Source organism: Hydra vulgaris, chromosome 14, assembly GCF_038396675.1.
Source record: "Hydra vulgaris chromosome 14, alternate assembly HydraT2T_AEP".
NCBI lineage: Eukaryota > Metazoa > Cnidaria > Hydrozoa > Anthoathecata > Hydridae > Hydra > Hydra vulgaris.
This window is the reverse complement of record NC_088933.1, coordinates 13,996,898-14,022,566: the sequence shown is the minus strand read 5'-3', so window position 1 is coordinate 14,022,566 and position 25,669 is coordinate 13,996,898. Positions and strand designations below refer to the sequence as shown.

Here is a 25,669-nt window from a genome sequence, read left to right as displayed (position 1 = left end):
TTTTATACGGTTGAGAGTACTTAGTAAAATAAGAATTCCATGAAAATTTTTGCCTCTAGCTCCAAGAAGATCCTAAAATATGACCATTTTAATTTATTACAGATATTGGCCAAGACCCTCTTGTCCCCTCAGAATTTCAACATTTATTTGGAGGTTTCAAGTCACATAACTTTAAAAATATTTGATCTTTTTACTTAAAAAACTTGTACCTGGCTATTTTCAGGGGTGACAAATCCATAAAAATGATCAGAAATAAAAAAATATCATTCATTACCTGTATCAGTTTAAATAAATTTAGGCAGTTTTTTATATACCTGTTTTTAATGCCCAAGAAACTTATGTGGCCTTGATATCAAAAAAAACTCTACACATCCTTCTATATTCATTGATCTTTCAGAAAACATAAGGATTTTAATCTGCAAGTATATGGATTTCCGCATATGGAGAACGGACACAGACCCCACTTTTTTGTAACGGAATGTTGTGATTGATTTTTTCCTACCTTCCGGACTAGCTAGAGCTCTGAAACTTTTGGAATGCCTGAAGCGCTGATATTTATCAACATACTACCTTTCTGACAGACAGTGTACTAAGATTTACTACCTTCCAGACAATGAGCTCTGAAAATTTTAGCATTTGTGTAGTCCTGATGAACATGTGTTAAAATTGTTTCCAGGGTAGACTACCAGAGGGTCTTTAGGAACATGGCACTGCCCTACTTATTTTTTCTGAAAATTTTTTTTATTCAATTTTAACAAAGTAAAAATAACTTTAAAATTATTGTTTTTAACTTTAATAATATTTTATATTTTTTGGTTACACTGTTTCATTTAATTATTTACAAAATAAAATACAAAAAAATAAAGTGTCAGTTGTTGTTATAGGTGCATCCATGATACAAATTGTGTTGGTAATTAAAACCCAACCCGATCTCTAGATGGCCAGAAAAAGTTAAAAAGGTTGTCTGGGTTCATAAACAGTGCCATAACAATTTTAACAATTTGCTTTTCATTATCTTAAAAAGATTTCAATATGATAAATTTCATATATTATTTCAATCCAATGAAATGTAATAACATGGTATTTACACAAAATATACTCGCCGAATTTCAATGTATCTTAAATATAAATATAAATGTTAGTTTGCTGATTATCTTGAGAACTTTAAATACAATAAAAAGAAAAAATGCCTGTTGTATTAACATCTTCACTTGTTCATTTAAAGCTAATAGTATCTATAGATTCTGGGTTAAATTGATTATAGCTCCTAGTTCTAGAAATTGTCCTATTTTTTTAAATCTTTTCATGACGATGACAGATTGTTAAAATTTTGTCATCTGTTATTTCAGAACTTTAATTTTAACTTTTGGTGCCCTGGCTTCATGGAACCTCTGGTTATCTGCCCTGAATAAAACAATTTTATCACACTAATCAGAACTACCCAAATGCTGAAATTTTTAGACCTCGAATTTGTCTGGAAAGTAGTGAAAAGTCTATTGCAAGATTCCTACCAGGTGTTTTAGGCTCTGGAAACAACTTTAACATGCATGTTCATCGCCACTACAGAAATGCCAAAATTTCAGTAGTGGCGATGCAATCAATTGCAAAATTCTGCTTCAATAAAGTGGGGACTGTTCCCCATTATTTGTTTATGGAAATCTATATACTTGCAAATCAAAATCCTTATGTTTTCTGAAAGATCAATAAATGTAATATGATCTGTAAAAAAATTTTTTAATATCATTAAGTACATATGGGTTTATTGAGCATCAAAATCAGGTATATAAGAAATTGCCTAAATTTATTTAAATTGATAAAAACTGGTGCGTAATGATAATTTTTTATATTTGCAATTATTTTCTACATTTGCAATCATGTCACCCCTGAAAATAGCCAAGTACAAATTTTTAAGTAAAAATATCAAACATTTTTAAAGTTATGTAACTTGAAACCTCTATAAAAATCTTGCAATTCTGAGGGGACAAAAGGGACTTGGCCAATATCTAGTAAAATATGATCATATTTCTGGATTTTCTTGGAGCTAGAGGCAAATATTTTCAAGGAATTCTTATTTTACTAAGTACTCTCAACTGTAAAAATCAGCAAAATCTGAGATATATGGTGACATTTTTCAAAATTTCTAGATCATTTGACATGGAATTACCCATTAACTGAAGTTAATTTTTTTAAAAATAAATTTAATCCTAAATAGCTGCTAGCAACCAATGGTTATGCTGGGAGTTAGTAGAAACAAACACAAAAATAAAACAAAGAAAAGAGTTTGTTGCAAGAGAGCTATTGACAGTAGATTTTTAAATGGAATTTTAAATAGCATGAGTAAGGAAACACGAGGGCTAGAGCAGATTTCAAAGCACTAATATTTGAGAAACTAGACAAATAAATTTTTTTTGAGCATGGAGGAACAGTTACAGTACAGGTTGAAAATTAGTCACACAATAATTGGTGTTGGTAGATGGAAAAAGATGTGATAATGTATATAAGACCTCCTTGCTCTGTGTGAGACTAATTTGAATTGTTGACAACAGCTAGTTCAACCTGGATCTCAGTGTTGATGTCTATTATCCTTTGATTCTTAACAACAATACTGAAACAATAGTCACATGTTTTGCTTGGGCATATATTTACATAACAGATCACTGTCTGTGTCTCAAAATTTTCAAAAGTTTCAATCTTCTGACTATTTTTTTATTTACTTCAATTTATCACCTCTTCACTCAATTACCTTTTGTGTTGTTATTTGTCATTCTCCTTCCCAAGACTGCACTCATTTCGATGTTCTTTCTAATCAAATTGACTAAGCTCTTTTTCTTTATCTTTCAATCGATATTGTTGTTATTGGTAAATTTAATTCTCATAACACTTACTTGGCTCTAGTACAATTTTACCTGTCCACACTAAAGCTTAAAATATTTATTTTAATCTCTTACTCAGATAGTCAACTTTGTTTTTCCGACAACCCTAACTTCTTACCTACACTCCTTGATTTGTGTCTTGTGGTTTGGACCATGTTATGATTTTACTTAAACTTCTATCTTTTACTCACCTTACCATTGCACTTCCTACATCTATATTAAGGTGATTTTCTTCTTGATGGTCCTTGGCTCTCTTGTTAATAATTTTGCCTCTTATCCTGCATATTGTGTCAGAAGTTCTAGAGACTTTCAGGAAATCTTTAACAGTTTCATCTACAAAGATAAATCTAATATTCCATGACTAATTTATGGGTCTAGTATTGTTACCTCAACTAAGGATAATGCAAGGCTGTTAGCAAAGAAATTTTCCTCTAACTTATCTCTTGAATAGATAATCTCACTCCTCTCAGAGAAAGTTGTATCAGAGAAACAAGTTGATCCATTGTTAGACATCCAAGTTACTTCTGTTGCTAAAGTTATTTCTCTTTTAAACTTATCTACAGCTTGTGGCCCAGTCATTAGTCATTCCATTAATGTAGATTGTGGAAATGTAGAATGTAGACTGTTGGAAAAATGACATCTGTGGTTCCAATTTTTAAAAACTCTGACCCCTCCGATTGTCATCCAATTAGTCTTGTTTTTATTATTACCAAAGTCTTTGAATCTTTAAAAAACAAGCTTCTAGTTCCCAAACTTCTAGTTCCCATCTTGAGTCTAACAGTTTACTTTTTGACAATGAATTAGCTTTTGATCATGTTGTACTAAAGGTGACTTTTTTAACTGTAATAACAGGAAAATATCATGGACTAAGTGTAAAGGATGAGCAAGTGCTGTTGCTCTTGACATATTAAGAGAGATGATGATCATAAGGATGTGTGATGTGATTCTAACAAGATAAGAAAAAAAGCCATGGTCTTAGAGATTAGAAATAGTGAGTTTATCAGACAAGGTTTGTCTGAGAAGATTCAGGTGGTTTTGGTATGTTGAGCAATGAGGATGCAGATGATTTAAGTCTCAGCATATAAAGATATATAAAGAGATAGCAGTTTTAGAAAAAAAAAGGTATATATAAAAGTAAGAAAATTTGCAAAGAGTGTGTTAACTATTGTATGAACAAGCTTCAGTTAAGAAAGGAAGATGCTTGAGGCTGTTTATAATATAGGAACAGCATAAAAGAAAAATGTTAAAGTAAAAATGATGATGATTATTATCATTATCAGCCTCACCATGTTAAGCATGATAAATTTTTAGGATGTATCAATGTTCATGCAGCCCTGGTCACAAAAAAAATATTTTTCACAATTGCAGTGAAAATGTTTTTTACAACAATTAATTACTGTATAATTGTTTTTAGCATAAACTATTTAAGAAGACTGTTTAAATACTCTAATTGGAAAAGGTTTGGCATAACATAAATGTTGTAATGCGTATGTGAAATCGCCAGTTTGTAAGTAAAACTCAAATGGCTTAACAGTTCTTAACAAGGCTTATTTCAATATTTCCTGTAAAAAAAAATAAAAAAATAAAAATAAAAATAAAAAAAGGTCCTAAATTTCTAAATTTGGGTGGCTCCTAAATATGGTCAGCATTGTCGAAAATGATCTAGAATAGCCTGTGTAAGAATAGCTTCAAGAATGCTTAATGGCTTTGGTTCATCTTAATTAGTGATTTGCAATCACTTAAATTGCACCTTGTATATATGTTATAAAAGTATATATAAATATATTATAATAAAAACGTATATATATGTATATATGTATATACATACATACATATATATATATACATATATGTATATATATATATGTATATATGTATATATATATATGTATATATATATATATATATGTATATGTATATATATATGTATATGTATATATATATGTATATGTATATATATATGTATATGTATATATATAAGATTATCATAAAGCAATTAATTTATTTTACTTTAGATATGATTGGACTTCCTGATTTTGCTGCTGGTGCAATGGAAAACTGGGGATTAATGACTTATCGATTGACAGCTTTACTTTATGACCCAAAAGAATCCGCTCTTAGTAACAAAGAATATGTTGCATCAGTGGTGTCTCACGAATTAGCTCACATGGTGTGTTTGTACTTTTTTTTTTTGTTATTTACTTCCCAAGGACAGAGACAGCTACTACATATGAAGAGGTTACTTCTAGGTCTAGGAAGCTACTGCTAGGTCAAAAAGGCTACTACTACTTTATTATGTTTACAAACCTCAACTTACGAAACACGAACCTTGACTAACAAGGCTGTTGCACAGAGAAACAAGTTGAGCACAGTACTACCATGGGTGTAATGAGGATGGAACTTGGAGCTTCTCGCTCATGAAGCGATATATATATATATATATATATATATATATATATATATATATATATATATATATATATATATATATATATATATATATATATATATATACATATGTGTGTATATATGTATATATATATTTTTCGTTTTGATTTCTTAGATAAATAAAAAAGTTATTAAACAGTAAAATAAAGATGAAAGCTAAATCTGTTGTAAAGGCTATGAATATATTATAAAGCCTAAAATATCATTATTTATGTAAGTTATGCTAATTCATACATGATTGTGTTAACATTTTATATTTAATTTTTTGTATAATTGTAGTTTTTTAATTTAAGTATTTTTAACATTTTAGTGGTTTGGTAATATTGTTACAAATGAATGGTGGTCAGATTTATGGTTGAATGAAGGGTTTGCTTCTTATGTTGAATATTTAGGTGTTGCTAAATGTTTTCCAGAATGGGATTTTGTAAGTTTGATTATTTAAAACTAATATATTTATGATTGTTTATAAAAACATTTTTTGTACATTTTATATATGTATATAGTTATTATGTTTCATTAAATTAATTTGGGGTTGAGCAAGACTTACTTCTACTATTTTCACTTTTTCTAACATCTTAATAAATGTTGTTACAACTAAAATACACATAAAATTGTTCTATTGGTTTGACTCTATAATAATAAATACATGTTTTTAATAAGGCTCAATTAGGCTTTTATTGAGTTATTAACAATCTGACTCAAACTCTCTGTTTAACATTTTCAAATTCAAAATTTGTAGTGTTACATCTATTATTTTTAAAATGATATAATTGGCAATTTCTAATCTACACTCATTTAGTTAAAATCTATATGAAAATTTTTTAAGCAAAGAGTGGCTTACATTAATGATGTGTGTCACGCACAGAATTTCACACATGATCACGCATAGAAGTTCACTCATGATCATGCACAGTAGTTTACACATGATCACCCACAGAAAGTCACACATGATCACAAACAGATTTGACATGTGACAAATGTCCTTCTAAGATTAAAAAAATTAGAAAGAAAACAAACCAAGTTGTGATAATTGACATTCAGCTATTTTAAACATTTGTGCATCAGCCTTTGCCATTCCACTTCCATATATTTTTGAAGAGTCATTTGAAACTAACATACAGATAGTGCAATTTAGATATCACTGCTACTTTTCAAATATCACTGCTTTGTACAAAGACAAAAAAACTTTAGCAGAAACTACCGCCTGTTATCATTCACTTCGCATGTAAAATAATGGAAAGCAAATTAGATATAAACTTCAAACCAATAGTCAAGTAAAAGCACAGTTTTGTTACAAATAAATCATGCTCAAAAAATCTGTTTGAAACACCTGATTTTATTTCAACCACCTTAGAGAATGGTAAACCTGTTGATATTTTTTTTGGATTTTACCAGATCATTTGACACAGTGCCACATAAAAGATTGTTGTTTAAACTAATAGCTTATGAAATATTTGGTCTCTTTTAAAAGAAAGAAAACAAAGAATTGTGATAGATGAAAATGCATCCTTTTGGGCAGAAATTACAAGTTGTGTACCACAAGGGTCAGTAATTGGACCACTTTTGTTAGTGCTATTTATTAACAATTGGCCGGAAACTCTAAAAAATGTAACCAAGCTGTGTGCAGATGCAAAATTTTGAATGAAATGGTTTTCTGTGCATCAACTCTTTCTTTGCAATCAGATAAAAATTTAGCTTTTAAGTGGACTCAAAACTGGCTTGTGAAATTTAATATTTCAAAATGTATGGTCATGGAAATAAAAAAAAATCAATCCTTCATATCAATAAACAAAAGTTAATCACATAATAAAATGCAAAGCCAACCAAATATTGGTTTGGATTAGAAAATGCTTTATTACAAATTATTTATATTGAAACCCATGTCGTTGGCCCTCAAAGTGAAAGTCTAGAGGGGTGACACCAAAAATTTACTAATAATTAATTTATCATTAATAGAAAAGTTTCACTTGAAAAATAATGAACAACAAACTACAACAACAAAAAAATTGACAAATACTGAAAACAATAAAAAATGAAAATATGCTTATAAAACAACTTCAAGTAAAGTTTCACTCAAAACAACAAAGTAAAACAATGTATATGGAATTAAGAATTGTAAAAAAAATTATGAATAGCAAAAAAAAAAAAAAAATTAATGATAATAATATTTGTAGTAATGTAATAAAATAAAGTTTTAAATTCTAATGCCCAATGGAATATATGTATAAAAATTTATATTTTTAATATCCAATGATATGTATGCATGAAAAATTATATTTTTAATACTCAGTGGAATGTATGCATTAAAATTTTAGTATTTTTATGCATAAATAAGAATAAAACTAAAAATAAATAAAAAATAAATATTTTATGTATATTTTTAGTATAAAATATTTTACTTTAAAAATTATTTCAGCTTGATGATCAAGTAATTTCTGATCGAGCTACTGCATTAAAGCTGGATGCTCTTGTTACTTCCCATCCAATCTTTATTGAAGTTAACCATCCAGATGAAATCAGTGAAATTTTTGATGCAATCACATATCAGAAGGTATAATTGAAATAACAATTTTTTTTACAAAATTTGTCTATTTATAATTCAACTTTTTAAAAAATCACTTCGCAATAAAATAAACAAATTTTTTTTTTAATGTTAATTCACCTCAACAAAGCAGAGAAGGCACTACAGTCAAGGAAGCTACTTTAATTTTAGTAACAACACTCTCTAACTTTGAAAAATTAACCATGACAAATTAGGTCGCTGCGCAGAGAAACAAGTTGACCATGTTACTACCCGGGACATGGTGGGGTATCAAACTCATAGTGTACTGGTTAAGCGAGCGCTCTACCACATCAATACTATCACATTAGGTATAGATGAGAAGTTGATTTTTTTTTATGCTTAATCAATCTGGAATCGAAACCTCAATTGTAAAGTATTTGATAAGGATGCAACAAATTTCTTGCTTTCAATCCTCTCTAGGTCTCTGCTTGCATATTTGCATTCTTTTCAGGTTTTTCTGAAAGTCTTTAGCCACATTTTTTAAGGTTATTTGGAGTATAATTTGTAATTTGTTATTTAAGGTATTGTATATACAGTTACTAATCATAATTAGAAGGCGAGTATGGTGGTTAGTTCATTATTTCTTGTTGAAGTACTTGCTGTTGATTTGCTTTAATACTAATATACTGACTTTTTTATAATGCAAGATTTTAGATATGCCTGATGTTGATTGTTGACAACAAAGTTTCTAAAATAAATTGTAGTTTATTTATTTAACATATAATTAAAAGCTCTTTATTTTAACTCTATATTACATGATGTAATAAATAAATGAAAAAAATATTTTTAATGAACAAAGAAATTTCAATTTGTTTTAGGGTGGTTTTATTTTAAGAATGTTAAACAGGTTTCTTGGTGATGCTGTTTTTCAGAAAGGAGTCAATGTAAGTATTTTATAATTTGATTTGTATGATCAACTTTTAATGTATTATTTATTATTGTTATTCTAAATATGAAAACTTGCTTATATTTTGATCATTTTATAACAATTATAGCGATTAACAAATTTTATACGCTTTTAAAATTGGGATCTTGAATATAGTTTTTTATTATATGATTGTTTCAAAAGCATTTAAATGAGTTATTTTTTATGAAGCTTTATATTATTTATATTGCTATTGATTATTTATGTTGTTATTCATTAACTATATATTTATTTTTTTATCTTCAAATAATTTTTTTATGTTATAATATATATTATATTTTATGTAAAACTTAACAGTGATGAAACTCACTTTAAGTGATGTTATCATGGCAATGTATAAGAATGTCAAAACAGTAATCTAATTAAAAGATGGAAAGAGTTTTAGAATAAAGGTTGGTGTGCCTCAGGGTTCACATCTTAGTTCTTTGCGTTTTAATATTGTTTTCAAAGTTCATTATTTGTTTACAATGGGAGCATTCTATGCAGATCATGTATGGATTATGAATTAAAGAGAAATAAAAAACTAATACTAAGATCTATGCATTGGAAAAAAAAAAGAAGCTGAAAAGCCTAGATCTAGAAGGTAAATCTACAACAATCTAGGGTAAACATGAAAAAAGATATAGAAGCTGAGGATGATAAACGAGAAAAAGACAGAAGTGACAAAACACTAGAATATGAAGTGTGAAGGAGAGGAAAGTTTCGAGCAAACTATAAACTTTATTTATTATATGATTCATTGATTTAGTTAAAAATTTACATAATGAATTTATGATAAAAGTATTTTTATATCAATTTTATATGAATGATAAATTTAAAGAATTTTAACATTTTTTAAATAGTTAACTTATTAATTTAGATTTATTTAAACAAAAATCTTTATGGTAATGCAAAAACAAAAGATCTTTGGGATGCACTAAAAGAGGTAAATAAATTTTATATGTTAGTAAAAAAAAGATGCAATGTAAAAGGTTGCTAAGTTTTAACTTTGTTTATGAGTAAAGGGATTACTATTTTATTTCTGTATAATTAAATTTAAGAATGTATGAGAGAATGTTGTAAGAGAAATTAAGAGTAGTGTTTAATTTAAGAAATATTTTGTGTTTAAGGTTAGTAATTTTTTTTTTTTTTTGCTTCTTTGTTTTTTTGTTTATTTGTTTTATATTTATTGTATATTTCTTAACTAACAAATACTGCAAAGCGTTTTTTAAATTTTCATAAAATATTTTTTATTAATTTTTATATTTTTTAGTAAATTTTGATATAATTTTTAGCTGTTTTTTTGTGATTTTATTTCCAGGCATCTGGTGGTATATACAATATATCTGAAATAATGGATACATGGACTCTTCAAATGGGTTTTCCAGTAGTGAGTGTCAAATCTATTTCAGGAGGCTTTGAGGTGACTCAATCTCGATTTTATGCAGACAGAAATCCAGAGTTAAAGAAATCTAAGTTTAATTCTACTTATGAGTGAGATTTTAAACTATAAGTTTTTGTAATCGTTTTGTTAATATTTCAGACAAATTACTTTAAAAAAGAAATTAAAATTATTTAGAGATAATTTTGAGACATAACCTACAAATATTAATTATAAAATTTATTTTTGTATTATTTATGGCCACAAAAGTGAGTATTGCGAACTGAATAACAAAGCACAAAAGGGAAATCATATTATTTGTGTTAGAAGTTGATTGTATTTTATGTTCACTGAGTTTATATGTTTTAAATTGATTGTTTTTATGTGTTCTATGTTGATTGAAGTCTAATAATATTTATTTTATTTAAACTCAATTATTCTCAACTAATCGTTATCACAACAATCTAGATCTTTCTATTTTTATGAATGGTAATGTACTTGATGAGTCTTCCACCCTTTGTCTTCTAGGACTAACTCTTACTTCTTATCTTTCTTGTAAACCATATATCAAATCCATTGCGAAATTAGCATTTGCTAAAGTTGTTTACTTACAACACCACTTTACTTACTCCGGATTCTAATCTTTATCTCTATAAATCTCAAATCTGTTCTTGTATGGAAAACTATTGCAATATCTGGAGTGGATTTTTGAATGATGCTCTTTCTCTCTTAGACTAGATGCAAAATCCCATTGTAAACATAGTTGGACCTGCTCTTGTCAACCAACCTTCAACCATTGTCACATCGTTGTAATGTTGCTTCACTTTAGTATTTTCAAATATATATCAGGTTTTAATATATATATATATATATTAGGGTGGCCCTAAAAACAATTTTTTTGAAAAAAATCTGCTCCCACCCTTTAAATGTGTTCTATATAATACAAAAACACTAGGTTTAAAATTTTGTTGAATAAAAAATATTTTTAGAGGTCCCCCAAAACCCTTTAATATTTAACGGGTCCCTAATATTTAAAAAAAAAAAAAGTTTCTCGAAAATAGGTCAACCTGGTACTCAAATGAAGCGAAATTATATAAAAATTTCAAAAATAACATTCATTTTGAAATAATAAAGTTATTTTAGGTTTTACTACGTAAAAATCTTGTTTTTTAGCAAAAAATGAAATAAGTGAATTTTTCATGATAATTGTGATAAATAAGTTTAAACTTCAAATTTATTTTTCAAAATGAATAATATTTTTGAAATTTTTATATAATTGCGCTTCATTTGAGTACCAGGTTGACCTATTTTTTAGAAACTTTTTTTTCGAAAATATTAGGGACCCGTTAAATATTAAAGGGTCTTGGGGGACCTCTATAAATATGTTTTTTTCAAAAAAAATTTAAACCTAGTGTTTTCGTATTATATAGAACACATTTAAGGGGTGGAAGCAGATTTTTTTTAAAAAAGTTGTTTTAAGGACCACCCTAATATATATATATATATATATATATATATATATATATATATATATATATATATATGTATATATACATATACATATACATATACATACATGTATACATACATACATACATACATACGCCACAAAGGAGTGCCACTACTACTACCACATCAACTGAGGGTTTAGCATTGGGAACCAATCTTTTCTTTCATCAATCTTTGTTTTTTTTTTCTTTTTATAAAAACGCTGTGTTACAATGGTAGAAAAAAATAGTAACAATTTGTTATCTAAATACGCTATAGTAAATATATATATACCAGGGGCGGATCCAGCATTTTTTGATCTTTGAGATAGCTAACTTCCAGACATGGAGCAAACTCCAAACATTTATATGTTTATACATATGTCAAATAAGGATGCTTTGCAAAAAATTGCGATGATTGGAGGCTGGGAACAAAAAAGCCCCAAATTTTGTGCCCCCCCCTGCCCCAAACGTGAGAGCAACAAGTTAATGAAATATTTTTTGTACTGTTTTTAACTAGACTAATATTCATCCATAAATTTTAAATTTCATAGTAAAATATTTTAGCTTTCAAAAATTATGACCATATAAAGTTTAAACCCCCCTCAATTTGAGGGGGTTATAAATTTTATATGGTCATTATTTTTAAACGCTGAAAGATAATACTATGAAACTTAAAATTTATGGATGAATATAAGTCTAGTTGAGAACAGTACAAAAAATATTTCATAACCTTGGTGCCCCCCCGTTGGGGGCCGGGGGGGGGCCACAAAATTTGGGGCTTTTTGTTCCCAGCCTCCAATCATCGCAATTTTTTGCAAAGCATCCTTATTTGACATATGTATAAACATATAAATGTTTGGAGTTTGCTCCATGTCTGGAAGTTAGCTATCTCAAAGATCAAAAAATGCTGGATCCGCCCCTGTATACATATATATATATATATATATATATATATATATATATATATATATATATATATATATATATATATATATATATATATATATATATATATATATATATGCATACACTTATTTGGATGTTGTTAGTTTTTTTCTTTGTTGCTTTCATATATTTATTTTTTGTAAGGTTTTTTCTCGTAGATTATAGATTTTCTAGATTTTTAAAGATATTCTTATTAGTTGTGGTCTAAATAGTTTTAGAAGATCTGAATGATATTTAAATAATGGCTAGATGTTTAGAATGATTTTAAATGGTCTAGTTGTTTATAAAAAATTGAAGTATTTCTAAATGATTAGGATTAGGATTGATTAGGATACAAAGTCTACAAAAAAAAAAAAATTTGAAAAGATTTTAAAAGTTTAGTGAAAAAAAAAAAGAACCAAATTTTTTCTAACCATATTTCTGCAGTACTAAGTCCATATTATTTTTTGTCAAATTAGTAAAAAAAAACATTTTGGAGAAGTAGGAATTTCCTTTTTGAAGTCTTTTAAAGTTGTTTATAAAAAGGACTGACTGTTTTATATTAATTTTTTATTATTATTATTTTTGTTTCATTTTTCCTTACTTATAGCTACAAATGGATGATTCCATTTTCTTATACTGTTCTTAACAAAACATCTGGAAAATGGACAAAAAGTGAAATCAAAACTGATTGGTTAAAAATGAATAACAGTAAGTGTTTGTTTTATATTTTTGTTTGAAACTTCAACTATGTCAGCATGTAAAACATTTTTAAAACAAATAATACAGAAACAAAAATATTAAAATACAGTAAATAATCCAAGAGCAAAGATATAACCTTGCGGTACTTCTAAAAATACTGGAAATGAAGGAGAGTGTAAGCCTTCGAGAATAACTTTAATACTTCAGTTGGAATAAAAAAATAGTTTAATAACCTTAAAACTTTTGTATGAACAAACTAATACTAAAGAGAAGACTTATCCTAAGATTAGTTGGAAAGTTCAGAGTGTGTTCCTGAATTTTCAAATATTAGAACCACTTATTTATTATTACTATTTAGCACTTTTTTAACAAAATAATTTTTTTACTTTAAACTATAGTTTTTTCAAAGGTAAAGACTTCAAAAGGGTAAATTTTTTAATAAAAGAAAAACATGTCAGCATGTAAACTCTTACATCCGGAAAAGTGCACAGGATGTATTAATTAACTAATAAAATTTAGTTGATATAAAATAAAATTTCACAATTATTTTAGTTTAGTATTAAAAGTCTTCTACCATCTTATTGTTATAACATTCTCAACTCTATTACTAGTTACAAGCCTCTCAATTCTAAAGTTAGATGTTTGACACAAAGTTTGTGTAAAGCACAAACCTTGACAAACAAGATTAATAGAAAAAATAAGTGCAGTACTACTAGTGAATTCAGCGGGATTAAATCTCAATCGTTTTTACAAAATTTATTGTGTGACACAGTTGTTTGATTTCAATTTTTTGTGTGACGCAGTTGTTTGATTTCAACTGTGTGACACAATTGTTTAATTTCAATTTATTATAACCTCTAACTCTTTTACAAAAATGGTGTATTAGTTTTTTACAACAGTTGGTATGAAAACATAGGGTTTGCTTTTTTGAGAGTAAAGAGAGAAACAAAATGTTTTGAAAAGAAAACAATGTTTTGCTTTTAAAAATGTTTAGTTTTATTTAATTAGAATTCATTGAGTTTAGAAAATATAGCTTATCCATATAAAAAGCAATATATAAAAAAAATATAAAAATTAAAAAAAGTTGTTAGCACTTACAAACTGAATTCTAACTTTTTTTTGTTTATTATAATTTAATACCTCAATTACAGCCTCTTTATGCTTAGTTTAATTTGCAACCTTAATTAATCTAAAATTTAGTTCAATTAATACTATATTGAATAAATAATAATTCACTTACAACTTAAACTTTTGTTCAATAGTTTTTTATATTTTATTTCAAAATTATAATACCATTTGATAAAATAGAACTTGTTTTGAAGTTCCCGGTGCATCTTGAAGTTCACTAGTTCCCAGTGCATTTTGAAAAGATTTTTGTTTTAAGGGAACAATGTTACATGTTACTTTATATATTTGTTATTTTTTGTAAAAATTGTTTTTGTTGAAATTTATTATTATTTTAGAAGCATTTCATTCATTAGCTCATTAATCATTATTATAAATTATAAGTACAATGCTCATCACTGCGCTCAAATGTCATCTCTATACAGTGGAGTTAGCGAAGCTTACAATTAACATTAAAACAAAAGGGTAAAACAGAAGAAATGTTTAATCACAGAATGTATACATAAATATATATATATATGTGTGTGTGTATACATATATATATATATATATATATATATATATATATATATATATATATATATATATATATATATATATATATATATATATATACTTTTTCAAACTCAGGTATGCAAACAACACAAGTCTTTTAATTTAGTCAGATATAAAAAAAATCTTACATATATATATATATATATATATATATATATATATATATATATATATATATATATATATATATATATATATATATATATATTAACTTAAAAATAATTGCATATATATATTTATGTATATATATATATATATATATATATATATATATATGTATATATATAAATATATATATATATATATATATATATATATATATATATATATATATATATATATGTCAGGGTGTCCCAGCTGCCCCAAGAATTAAAATATGGTTGTAGACAGCTGTTCAATTTTTTGGTAGCAGGTTTTGGCCTAAAATCAATGGCTGTTAATGTTTTTCTGCAATCTGATTACATATGAGTTAGCATAAATCATGTAAAAAATAAACTTTTTTTGTAATAAAATTTTTTAATGGATAATAAAAACAACTTGTTATTTTTTAAAATCACATTTACTGTTATAATTTATTTGGAATTTAATTTAACTTTGTTTAAGTTTTTTACAAGTTTGAATTTGAATATTTGATGGATTTGAAGGTGGGTTGGAAAGGAAGTTGGGTTGGCTACTATCTAAATTTATCAGATTCTTGATGATTGATTGATTGCCTACTATTTAAATTCATAAGATTCAAATTCTGTCAGATATCTAACTGATCAGATATCTGTTTCCACTCTAAAAGTAAATAGTGTGTTTTAATTTATGGAACAAACAAAAAAAATTTATTTAGGTATTAAATTATATTTTACTATTAATATTTTAAAGTTGTTATATCTAAAAATAATTTTCTAATATAAATCTACAGTAATGGAAACTAGACATAATGATTGAAATATCCTAATGATATTAGGGACCACCCCTGATATCCATGTTGTCAAAACAAAGGAAACAAGAGGCACAAACTGTCAACAAAGAAGCAAGTAGTTCTTTGCCTGTTTCCAAACCTATAACGATTTAAAGATTTAACCTTAATGCTGCATTATCTCTTACAGTTAATAATGAAGCATTATATGAAGGCATATATCCCTCCAATAAGTGAAAAAAAAAAAAACATTTGCAAAATAGTCATGGAAGCACACCATGAATGTATAATGTTAATGAAATACAATAAGAATCAAAGACAATTGAATAACCCAGGAATCAAGAAACTTTTGTCAATATTTGATGCATTTTTGTTGCAATAATAATAAGCATTCATTAGTTGCAAACATTGCTTTCATGCAAAGCATGATAAATGACTGGAAAATGTCTTATTCAGGAACTGACCAGGTCCATACAAAAGTTGTTGAGAAAAGGCAGAACAGAACCACATGAACAAGTCTTTTCAAGAAATGGTAATTGCCGGCACTGCCGGCAATTACCATTTGCGTTTTTTAATTGTAAATGGCATCTTCAAAATCAAAACAACGAAAAATCGACAAGGAATGTCGTTTATTTAATGATGAATGGCAAACTAAATACTTTTTTGTTGAATGTAATTCAGTGCTAGTATGTTTAGTATGTAATGAATCGGTTTCAGTGTGCAAAGAATATAATTTATAGAGGCACTATGATACAAAACATTCAAAAACTTATAATCAGTTTGTCAACGAGGTGCGGAAAGAAAAATCAATTAAATTGAAAAATAAGTTATTTGAACAACAAGATTTATTAAAAAGGGCTAACACTGAAACAGAAAATGCTGCTATTGCAAGTTATGAAGTGAGTCTTTTTTTAGCTAAAAATTGTAAACCATTCAGTGATGGGGAAATTATTAAGGAATATCTTGAAATTGTGTTTAAAAACATTTGTCCTGAAAAATTGAAAATTTTAAATAATATCTCCCTCTCAAGACAAACAATTACACAAAGAACATGTGATATTGCTGATGATCTGAGTTTGTCATTGACTAAAAAAATAAAAGCATTTCAGTATTATTCAATAGCTATTGATGAATCAACTGATATATCACAAACTGCTCAATTAGCTATTTTTATTCGTGGTATTGATAACGATTTTCTTGTTACTGAAGAGCTACTTGACATCTATCATATGCAAGGCAGAACAACAGGGGAAGACATTTTTCTTGCCATGAAGAAAGTTTTTTAAAAGTACAACTTGACTTACAACAGATTAATTTCAGTTACATTAGATGGTGGCAGCTCAATGATTGGAAAAAAAAAGGGTGTTGTTTCCAGACTGAAAAATGAAATGGCAGAAAACAACTTGTCATTAATTAAGCAGCATTGTATTATTCGTCAGCAAAATTTAACAGCAAAGACTATGGATGTGGAAAATGTAATGTCTGTAGTAGTTAAAGCAATAAACAGCATTAAGTCCAGTGCATTACGAAGTAGGCAATTTGAGGCTTTTCTTGCTAAAAATGACTCTGAATATGGTGGTCTGCTTTATTATACTGAGGTTAGATGGCTTTCTAGAGCTAATATGCTGAAAAGAACTTATGATTTGAGACAAAATATGTTGGATTTTTTCAAAATTATCAACAAAGATTATCCACCAGAGCTAGAAGAAAAAGAGTTTATTGAAAAATTTGCATTTCTAGTAGACTTGACCCAACATTACAATATACTTAACAAAGAACTCCAAGGAAAAGATCAATTAAAAAATGTACAACATTCTAGCTTTTCAGTTGAAATTAACGGGAGGAGCAGTTAAGAACTGGAAATTTCAGTCATTTTCCAACTTTGGGTGAGCTGAATCCTGGAAACACAGCAAAATTTTTTACCTGTATTGCTGAATTGAAAACAAGATTTTCAAAAAGGTTTGCAGATGTTAAGAATCACGCAGACAAAATCCTATTGTTCACAGTGCCATTCTCTGCTGATATTGAAACTGTACCAGATAAATTCCAAATGGAGTTAATTGATCTTCAATGCAGCAATGCTTTGAGAGAAGCATATAATAAACAAAATTTATTGTTATTTTACAAAAATCTTGACCAAAATAAGTACAGCAACTTAGTCAACAATGCAAAAATAATGAGTGTCTTGTTTGGTAGCACATATTTGTGTGAAAGTTTTTTTTCTTGTATGAAATTTGCAAAATCAAAAACAAGATGTACTGACAGATACTAACTTGCAGAATACATTAAGAATCGCAACCAGTCAGTTGTCTATTGACATTAAAAATATTGTGAAAAAAAGGCAGGTTCGTGATTACCAATAAACTATAATTTGTATTATACCTAATAGCCTTGTGACCAGCATATGTTGTTAGCTAGTAAATATGTGTGTTTGAGTGTTATTTCTTTGCAAATCAATATTTTTGGTAAGTCTAATGCTTTGATATCATTGTTATTTAACGAAAATATTTTTATTTAATTGAATAGACTTAAGTGACTTGCTTTAACTAATAAATTGGTTATAAATTGCTGAAAATTCAGGAGCCACTACTTTTAACTTTTACCAGTTAATAAAGTACCCTATTTCTATCTTGAACTTCTTACAGCAACTGAGAAGGAACAAGAAAGATTAGGAAATTGCTTCCATGAATTCTTATTGTAAGGTTTCACTCGAGGGAATCACCAAGAACTTGTTAAACTCAGTCTATTAGTTACTAAAAGATCTAAGCCTTAGAAGTTTAGCATGAAGCATTCTGGAGATGGCTGACAAAACTTCTGTACACTATGAAATAAGTCCTATTGTCAAGAAAAATAATTATACCCAATTCAGAAGTTGCAAACAAAAATCAATTTAAGAAATTGGAACGTTTCTCTGTGTTTACTGTAAGTGTCTATGTACAATAGTGGATTAAATGCCCACTTGCAGCTGATGCTCCAGTCAATTATTTGATTTTAGTTGAGAAACTGAAACTGTTAGCATACCATGATTTTATGATTGCTGAAAAAAGATCCAGGTACAAACTATGCTCTTATCAGACATAGTTGGTATATGAATGAAGAGTTTGTTCCATTGGCTCTTTTTTCACAAATGATAACTAATAAAAACAGAAAAAAAGAGATCATGAGGCTCGGGTTTCTCCAATTTGAAAGTGATGGAAGTACTATGTGTCATTTAGGAGATTCTTTGAAGAGCCTAACCTTAAGCCAATTTCAGAGGAGATATAGTGACTGAGTGATTTAATTGTTTATTATATTGTTAATATTATTGAATAATATTGTTAATATTTAGTAATATTATTCAGTAATAGAATTTTTGTTGCTATTCCATATTTCTATTTAATTCCAGTATTTCATTTTTGAATTTAATGATTACTTTAAAAAAAAAAAATTTATGTTGCATCACATGGTCCACAAGGTTTTTAAAAGAAATACAATCAAAACAAGTTATCTCTGTATGCCAAATATTAGAACTAATTATTAACTCACACAATCAACAAGTATTGCACAAAGTAAATGTTGTTAATGTAGGGTTTCCAAAAAACTGCATATAAAAAAAACCGAGGTTAACCGTTTTGGATTTTTCTTGTTAAATAGTAAAACTTATGTAAGTTTATCTTGCATTTTGTTTATTAAAATAGTTTTTTAAACTATCCTAACATCTGTTTATATTTTCTAGCATCATGTTTATATTTCTAACATCATGTTTATATTTCAAAATAAAATTTATAATGACTTATTTTTATTGTAAAAAAAATTTAAGAAAACTAAAGATTTTAATGATTCATTAAGTTATCATGATCTAATTTTTGTGCAGAAACTAGCGCAGCAATAGTAGAAGGTAAACCTTCTACTATTGTACATGGTGTTTCAGCTAGTAGTGGTTCCTTATCATTAGAAGTAAATCCAAAATGCCTAAATGCAAGTTTTCCGGCAAAATTTAAAGTACTTTTTAATGGAACAACTGAAGGATATTTTAGGCACCTTAACAACTGCAAAATGTTTCCATTAATTTTTTCATTGATGCGCTTTTTAAATTTGAATGCAATAAAAATGCGAATGATGCATAAACTCAAGAACAATACCTGCTGTCAATAACGTTGCATTTTCTCTGCTAAGGAATTCTAAGTGGAATTCCTTAGCATAGAAGATGCAACATTATTGAAAGCAGGTACTTATCTTGAATTCATGCATCAATCACATCTTTATTGCATTTAAAACTAGCAGTGCTGCTAGTTTTGTTGGCTCTAAAATGGCATGTAATGAAGCTAATGACTCAAAATCTAGCTTGTTGATTACATCAAGAGCATTTAATTCCATAAATGTCTGGAATAAATATATCTTAGTTTTTAACAGTGAATTCCAATGATGATAAACATCTAGATGCAGTTCAATTCTTTACCAAATTCCTCAGTAACTTTTTTCTTAAAAATTTGATTAGAACTGATGACATTTTTATGAATTTCACTACTTTTCATGCATTCATTAAAATTTCAGGGTAGTCAACATTAATCTCATTGTTTACTGATTCAAAACTAAAACTATCATTGTAAATTCCATGTTCATCCTCTTTTGAATCACTGTCCGTTTCATTGGAAATTGGTACGTTTGTGTCTTTATTTTTCTTGTATAATGTGTTGTATACACCAAAATGAAATGCTTGATTAAAGAAAAACTGATCAACAATGTTCATTATTTGCATGAGCTTCTTGTTGATTACTGCACTATCTTGAGTAGAGCCTACTACATCTCTTTTCATATAGACACTAAATGAATTCAAATGATTCTTAATATTTTGTATTAAACTTTCGGCTTAATAGGAACCATAATTCCTAATGAGGCCAGTTTTATAGGTTGATACCATTTTATTAGTAATCAAAACAAATCTGTAGCTAGATCAGATACAATTTTTTTAAGGCTTGTTTTTTTGTAAATAACTATCCATGATTTTATTTTTTTTTCCCGGTGGTGAATTTGAGCTGCTGCTTGATTCTCTGGTCAAAGGACTATTGATTGTAATTTCACGACGCAAAATATGATTCTGCAAAGTAGTTGTGGATCCACCCAAGCATGTTACAACAGACCCGCATCTATTACAGATGCCTTCAACATCTCTTGAATTTAGAACTTTACGCTGAACAACAAATTTCCAAACTGATGTTTATCTGGAAGATAAATATATTTTCAAAAAATTAAATAATTGGTAGAAACTATTTTTTAATTATTTTTTTAATTATTTTTATTACATACTCATATGTTAATATTTTGTTGAATAAAAATATACACTAAAAATATCCTTATATTTTTTTAAGGAATAAAATTCTTTAATATAAAGAATAGGCCATTCTTATGAGTATTTGAATACTTTATATTTGAATATATTTATTCAATATTCAAACATTTTTTTGGAAAACTTGAATAATTTGGGAACTGAAAAGCCATGTTAAGCTTTCCAGCGAAATACAAACTAAATAATAGCATAATAATTTAATTACTTACAAACTTGATTTTTTATACTTTTCTATAATAAATAAACATTCAAAAGACATTATCCAAAAAACCGCCAAAACCGTTTTTGAAAGTGGCAATTTTCATTTTTTTTTTTAATTTTTTTATTTGGTAATTCACCTCCCCAAGGCCCAGAAGGCCACTACAGACGAGGAGGCTACTTAATTGTGGTCATAACCCTCTCTCAACTCTATAACTCCGAAACACGAAACTTGACGAACAAGGTCGCTGCGCAGAGAAACAAGTTGAGCGCGGTACTACCAGGGACGTGGTGGGGATCAAACTCCGAACCTCTCGCTTATGAAGCGAACGCTCTACCACTACACCACTACCGCATTAATATTGGATTTATACCTACCGCATTTATATCGGATTTGACAAAAAAACGCGGTTTTCAGTTCTTGTTTAAAACTGATTAGAAACTCTAATGTTATAAATTACAACTGTATTAATAAAACTATATATATTTGTATTAATTTTGATGTCTAACTAAAAATGTTGCTTATAAAGCTACTCACCTGCTACATTACCTCATCATACAATTCCTACATCACCAATTATGAAGAAAAAATCAATTCAATGAATTAGCAAATTATTAAAATATTAGCAAAATAATTGTTCAAAACTAAACTACATTACCTAAAAAGGTTTTTGATTTAATTAAGGTTTTTTTCATTTGCTTTAATTGTGATTTGTTAATAGATATTTAAATACAAAGTTTCTTCAAATTTGCAAAGATTTTGATATCTTCTAAAACTTTTACTGCTTGTTTGGCACAAATGTTGGATCATTGCGTATTTATAGGTGAAGGAATATCACACCAAAACTTCTTGAATGTATTGAAAGCCTTTGGATGATCTTTAATGACTTGCTCCATTTCTTTACCATTTTTAGGGTTAAACATTTGGTTTGAAAATCAGATATCTGCCCATTTTCCAGCAACAAGCTTAACTGCAATCTCAAGTCGTTGTCTATCTGAAGGAATTAGTATGTAAGCAAGTAGTAAATAAATTGCCCAGGATTTCCATGTAGATTGACTAATATTTGGTAAACTTTAAAAATTAATCTTAGAAAATTTATTTTCATTCCAAAAGCATTTCACTGCGTTTATCAGATGCTTCAAAAACTGTATGTCATCTATTCATTTCAGTTCATTCTCTTTTAATGGTATACCACTATTGTCAAAGTTCAATGTTGAATAGTCATATCTACTACATATTGCTTCAACAAAATAATATGACAGTTCAGGTGAATTGGTATTACCTCCAAAAAAGTCATTCAGACATAACTTTAATAATCGATCTAATATATGACAACCAATATAGAGATGTGTTGACAACCAATATAGAGATGTTTCTGAAAGCCAACACTTTTAAAATATGTCATTAAGCTCTTTATCACACCACTTGTTTTCCCAGTGTTAACATTTGTAGAGTCTGTTTTTTTTATAGTTCTTATATAATTTATATGATTTTATTATATGATTTATTAGGAGCTATAAAAATGATAGAGTATATCATTTTTATAGTTCCTAATTAATCGTATTCATTCAAAAGTTCTCGAGGTCCTTCAAAAATTGTCTCTGACTTTTCATTCTTCAATACCATTGACTTTAGTCTAACCTCTTTTTTATTATTCTTTATCACAACTACTTGATGTTCCACCCTCTTTTTTCTTTCAAAATGCAAACACCAATTCTCGACCTTCAGTTTTTTTCTTAATTTATCTTGCAACTTTTTACCTTGACTGGTGACTGCCATATATATTGCTGGTTGAGATGGTGCAGGAAGATTGACACCAGCCATCTGTAGTTGTTGAAACATTGTGGCAGCTTTTCATGTACTTAGCTTTGCTTGACAAATCAATTTAGCTGCCTCAACTGTTCTCTGTTTAATTTTTTGTTCATTAATATTTATCGAAGGTTCATAGTAACTGTCACTGTTGCTTACTGGCTCATTACTGCTTTCGTACCTCTCTGTATTCATTCAGAATTGAAATCGATAGCATTAATGGAACAATTCCAATTTTAATTTTCTTTGAAGGATGTGTTTTTTTAGGATCATCAGGCTTCATTGTAGTATATCCCACTCTACCAAATGTCTCTAATTGCCCTAAATAAAGATTTTTATCCTCAGAATGCGATTAAAGTCCATCCTCTTTCGTTATATCTAATAAACCATCAAAACTATAACACCTGGTTTTTTTATTTCTATTTGTCTCTTGTATCAATTTTTCTATTATTCTCGGAACTGCTGTTTTGTCTATGTATTTGGAAAATTCAAATTAGATCATAGTTCTAAACATTTATCAGAAATTTTCTTTATTGGTCCTTTCACATTTTTACAGTCTGATGCAAAGCTGGTGTATTGGTTAATTATTTGTCAATTTGTTGGCATTTTACATACTATTCCTAATGATTCTTGAGATTTACTCTTATGTAATTTTTTACTTTTCTCAAAGTGAATCAAATTTATTTTCCTTACGTCTCTTGATATTTTGGTTATAGTAGGATTTTGTTTGACATATTGAATGGTTGTGTAATAACTAAACTTGTAATGCCTTGTACAATTTATTATTTAATTAGATTAAATCATGTAACGCTAAACTTAACTAGTAAACAAAACTAAAACATTTTCCCTAACAGAGTATTAAGTTAAATTAAAAATCAAAATAGCGCATTAAGTTTTTAAAAGGATGTACCTTACAACAATTGTCATTTTTTTATAAAAGCTCATAACTAGGTGACATCCTCATTTGAAAATCTTAAAATTATTTTTTATTTTGTATCCCTAATATATAAATTATTTAACAAAAGGTCAACAAATTATAAAATAGTAACTATTATGTGAAAAGAGATATCTTATAATGATTCACCTGTTTGTTCATACCTGGATTTTTCCGTTAAATGAACAAACTTTCCTTAACTTTCATTTTCACTTTCAAACAATCATTATAATTATCATAACAATTATTGTTAGCATGAAGTTGTTTGTATGTGTGTGAGTTTTTGTCTCTTGTGTTTAAACGTAAATTGAACACTATTTATATACTAGATATTAGGGGAGTTCAAAAAAATAAAATTTTCAAAACCTGAATACACAAGAAGCCAATTTTGGGGCAAATATAAAAAAAATATGATTACAAAAAAATGTTTTTATATATTTATATACTTTTTGTGATTTAAAAATAATTGCAATAACAAATACATATAGAAAAACTTTACATGATCAGGGCAAAAAGAAGATTATAGTTGTTTAATCACTAAGTCATGTAAAGTAATGCAATTACAAATCACATTATTACATATTACTCTATAAATTACATATTAACATACTTATACATCATTAAAAGTTAAACAGTTTGAGATTAAAAGTATAACTATCATGTGATTGTTATCATGTGATTGCTATCAGATGATAAATCATTATAATTATGAAGCAAATTAGATTATTATAACTCATAAATTTTTTTTAGGTTTTCACCTTACTTTTTATAAAAAAAAAATTATATTTCGAAATTTAGTAGAAAGTTTAAAAATTATTACAACTGGAAATTTAGCAGGAAGTTTGAAAATTATTACAACCATTTAGCATCATGGAATTGCAAGTTAGCGCAAAAAAATTACCTTTTTTTATTTTTTGTTATTGTTTGTAATCATATTTTTTTAATATTTGGCATCTTGTGTATTCGAGTTTTAAAAATTTTGTTTTTTTTAACACCCCTACTAGATATATGCTGCTAATGTATACATATATATATATATATAAATTAGTAGAAAATCACTTATCAAATAACTTTATTTTACACAAACTAAAAAAAATTTGGTAAGTGATTTTCTACTAATTTATTATTGCTCTGTTCTTTTAAGAACATTAAATTAGTAATTATTCATATATTAAAATTTATTAGTATATATTTATATATATATATATATATATATATATATATATATATATATATATATATATATATATATATATATATATATAAATATATATATATATATGTATATATATATATATATATATATATATATATATATATATATATATATATATATATATATATATATATAATAGTGAAATAAAAACACTTTTTAATTTGAAATACATGTTTCGAACTTACAAAGTTCATCATCAGTTTAAAATGACCAATATAAAATTTTTCAATATATAGGTTACAAAGTAATTGAAAATCTATTAAAAATTGCTGTTAAAAAAAAAACTATTTATAATACAATTTAAAATAAAAAA

At 27.2% G+C, this 25,669-nt stretch overlaps 1 protein-coding gene across 2 annotated transcripts in view; it reads left to right on the top strand.

Moving 5' to 3' along the window:
- LOC100212915 (aminopeptidase Ey) overlaps positions 1 to 25,669 on the top strand; it is a 63,531-nt gene that overhangs the window by 14,944 nt on the left and 22,918 nt on the right. For both annotated transcript variants that reach the window (XM_065818601.1, XM_065818602.1), the window contains exons 6-12: positions 4,889 to 5,043; positions 5,632 to 5,745; positions 7,738 to 7,872; positions 8,703 to 8,768; positions 9,669 to 9,734; positions 10,110 to 10,282; positions 13,194 to 13,294. In XM_065818601.1, the coding sequence (XP_065674673.1) occupies positions 4,889 to 5,043; positions 5,632 to 5,745; positions 7,738 to 7,872; positions 8,703 to 8,768; positions 9,669 to 9,734; positions 10,110 to 10,282; positions 13,194 to 13,294 (810 nt within the window). The remainder of the gene's footprint in view (positions 1 to 4,888; positions 5,044 to 5,631; positions 5,746 to 7,737; positions 7,873 to 8,702; positions 8,769 to 9,668; positions 9,735 to 10,109; positions 10,283 to 13,193; positions 13,295 to 25,669) is intronic.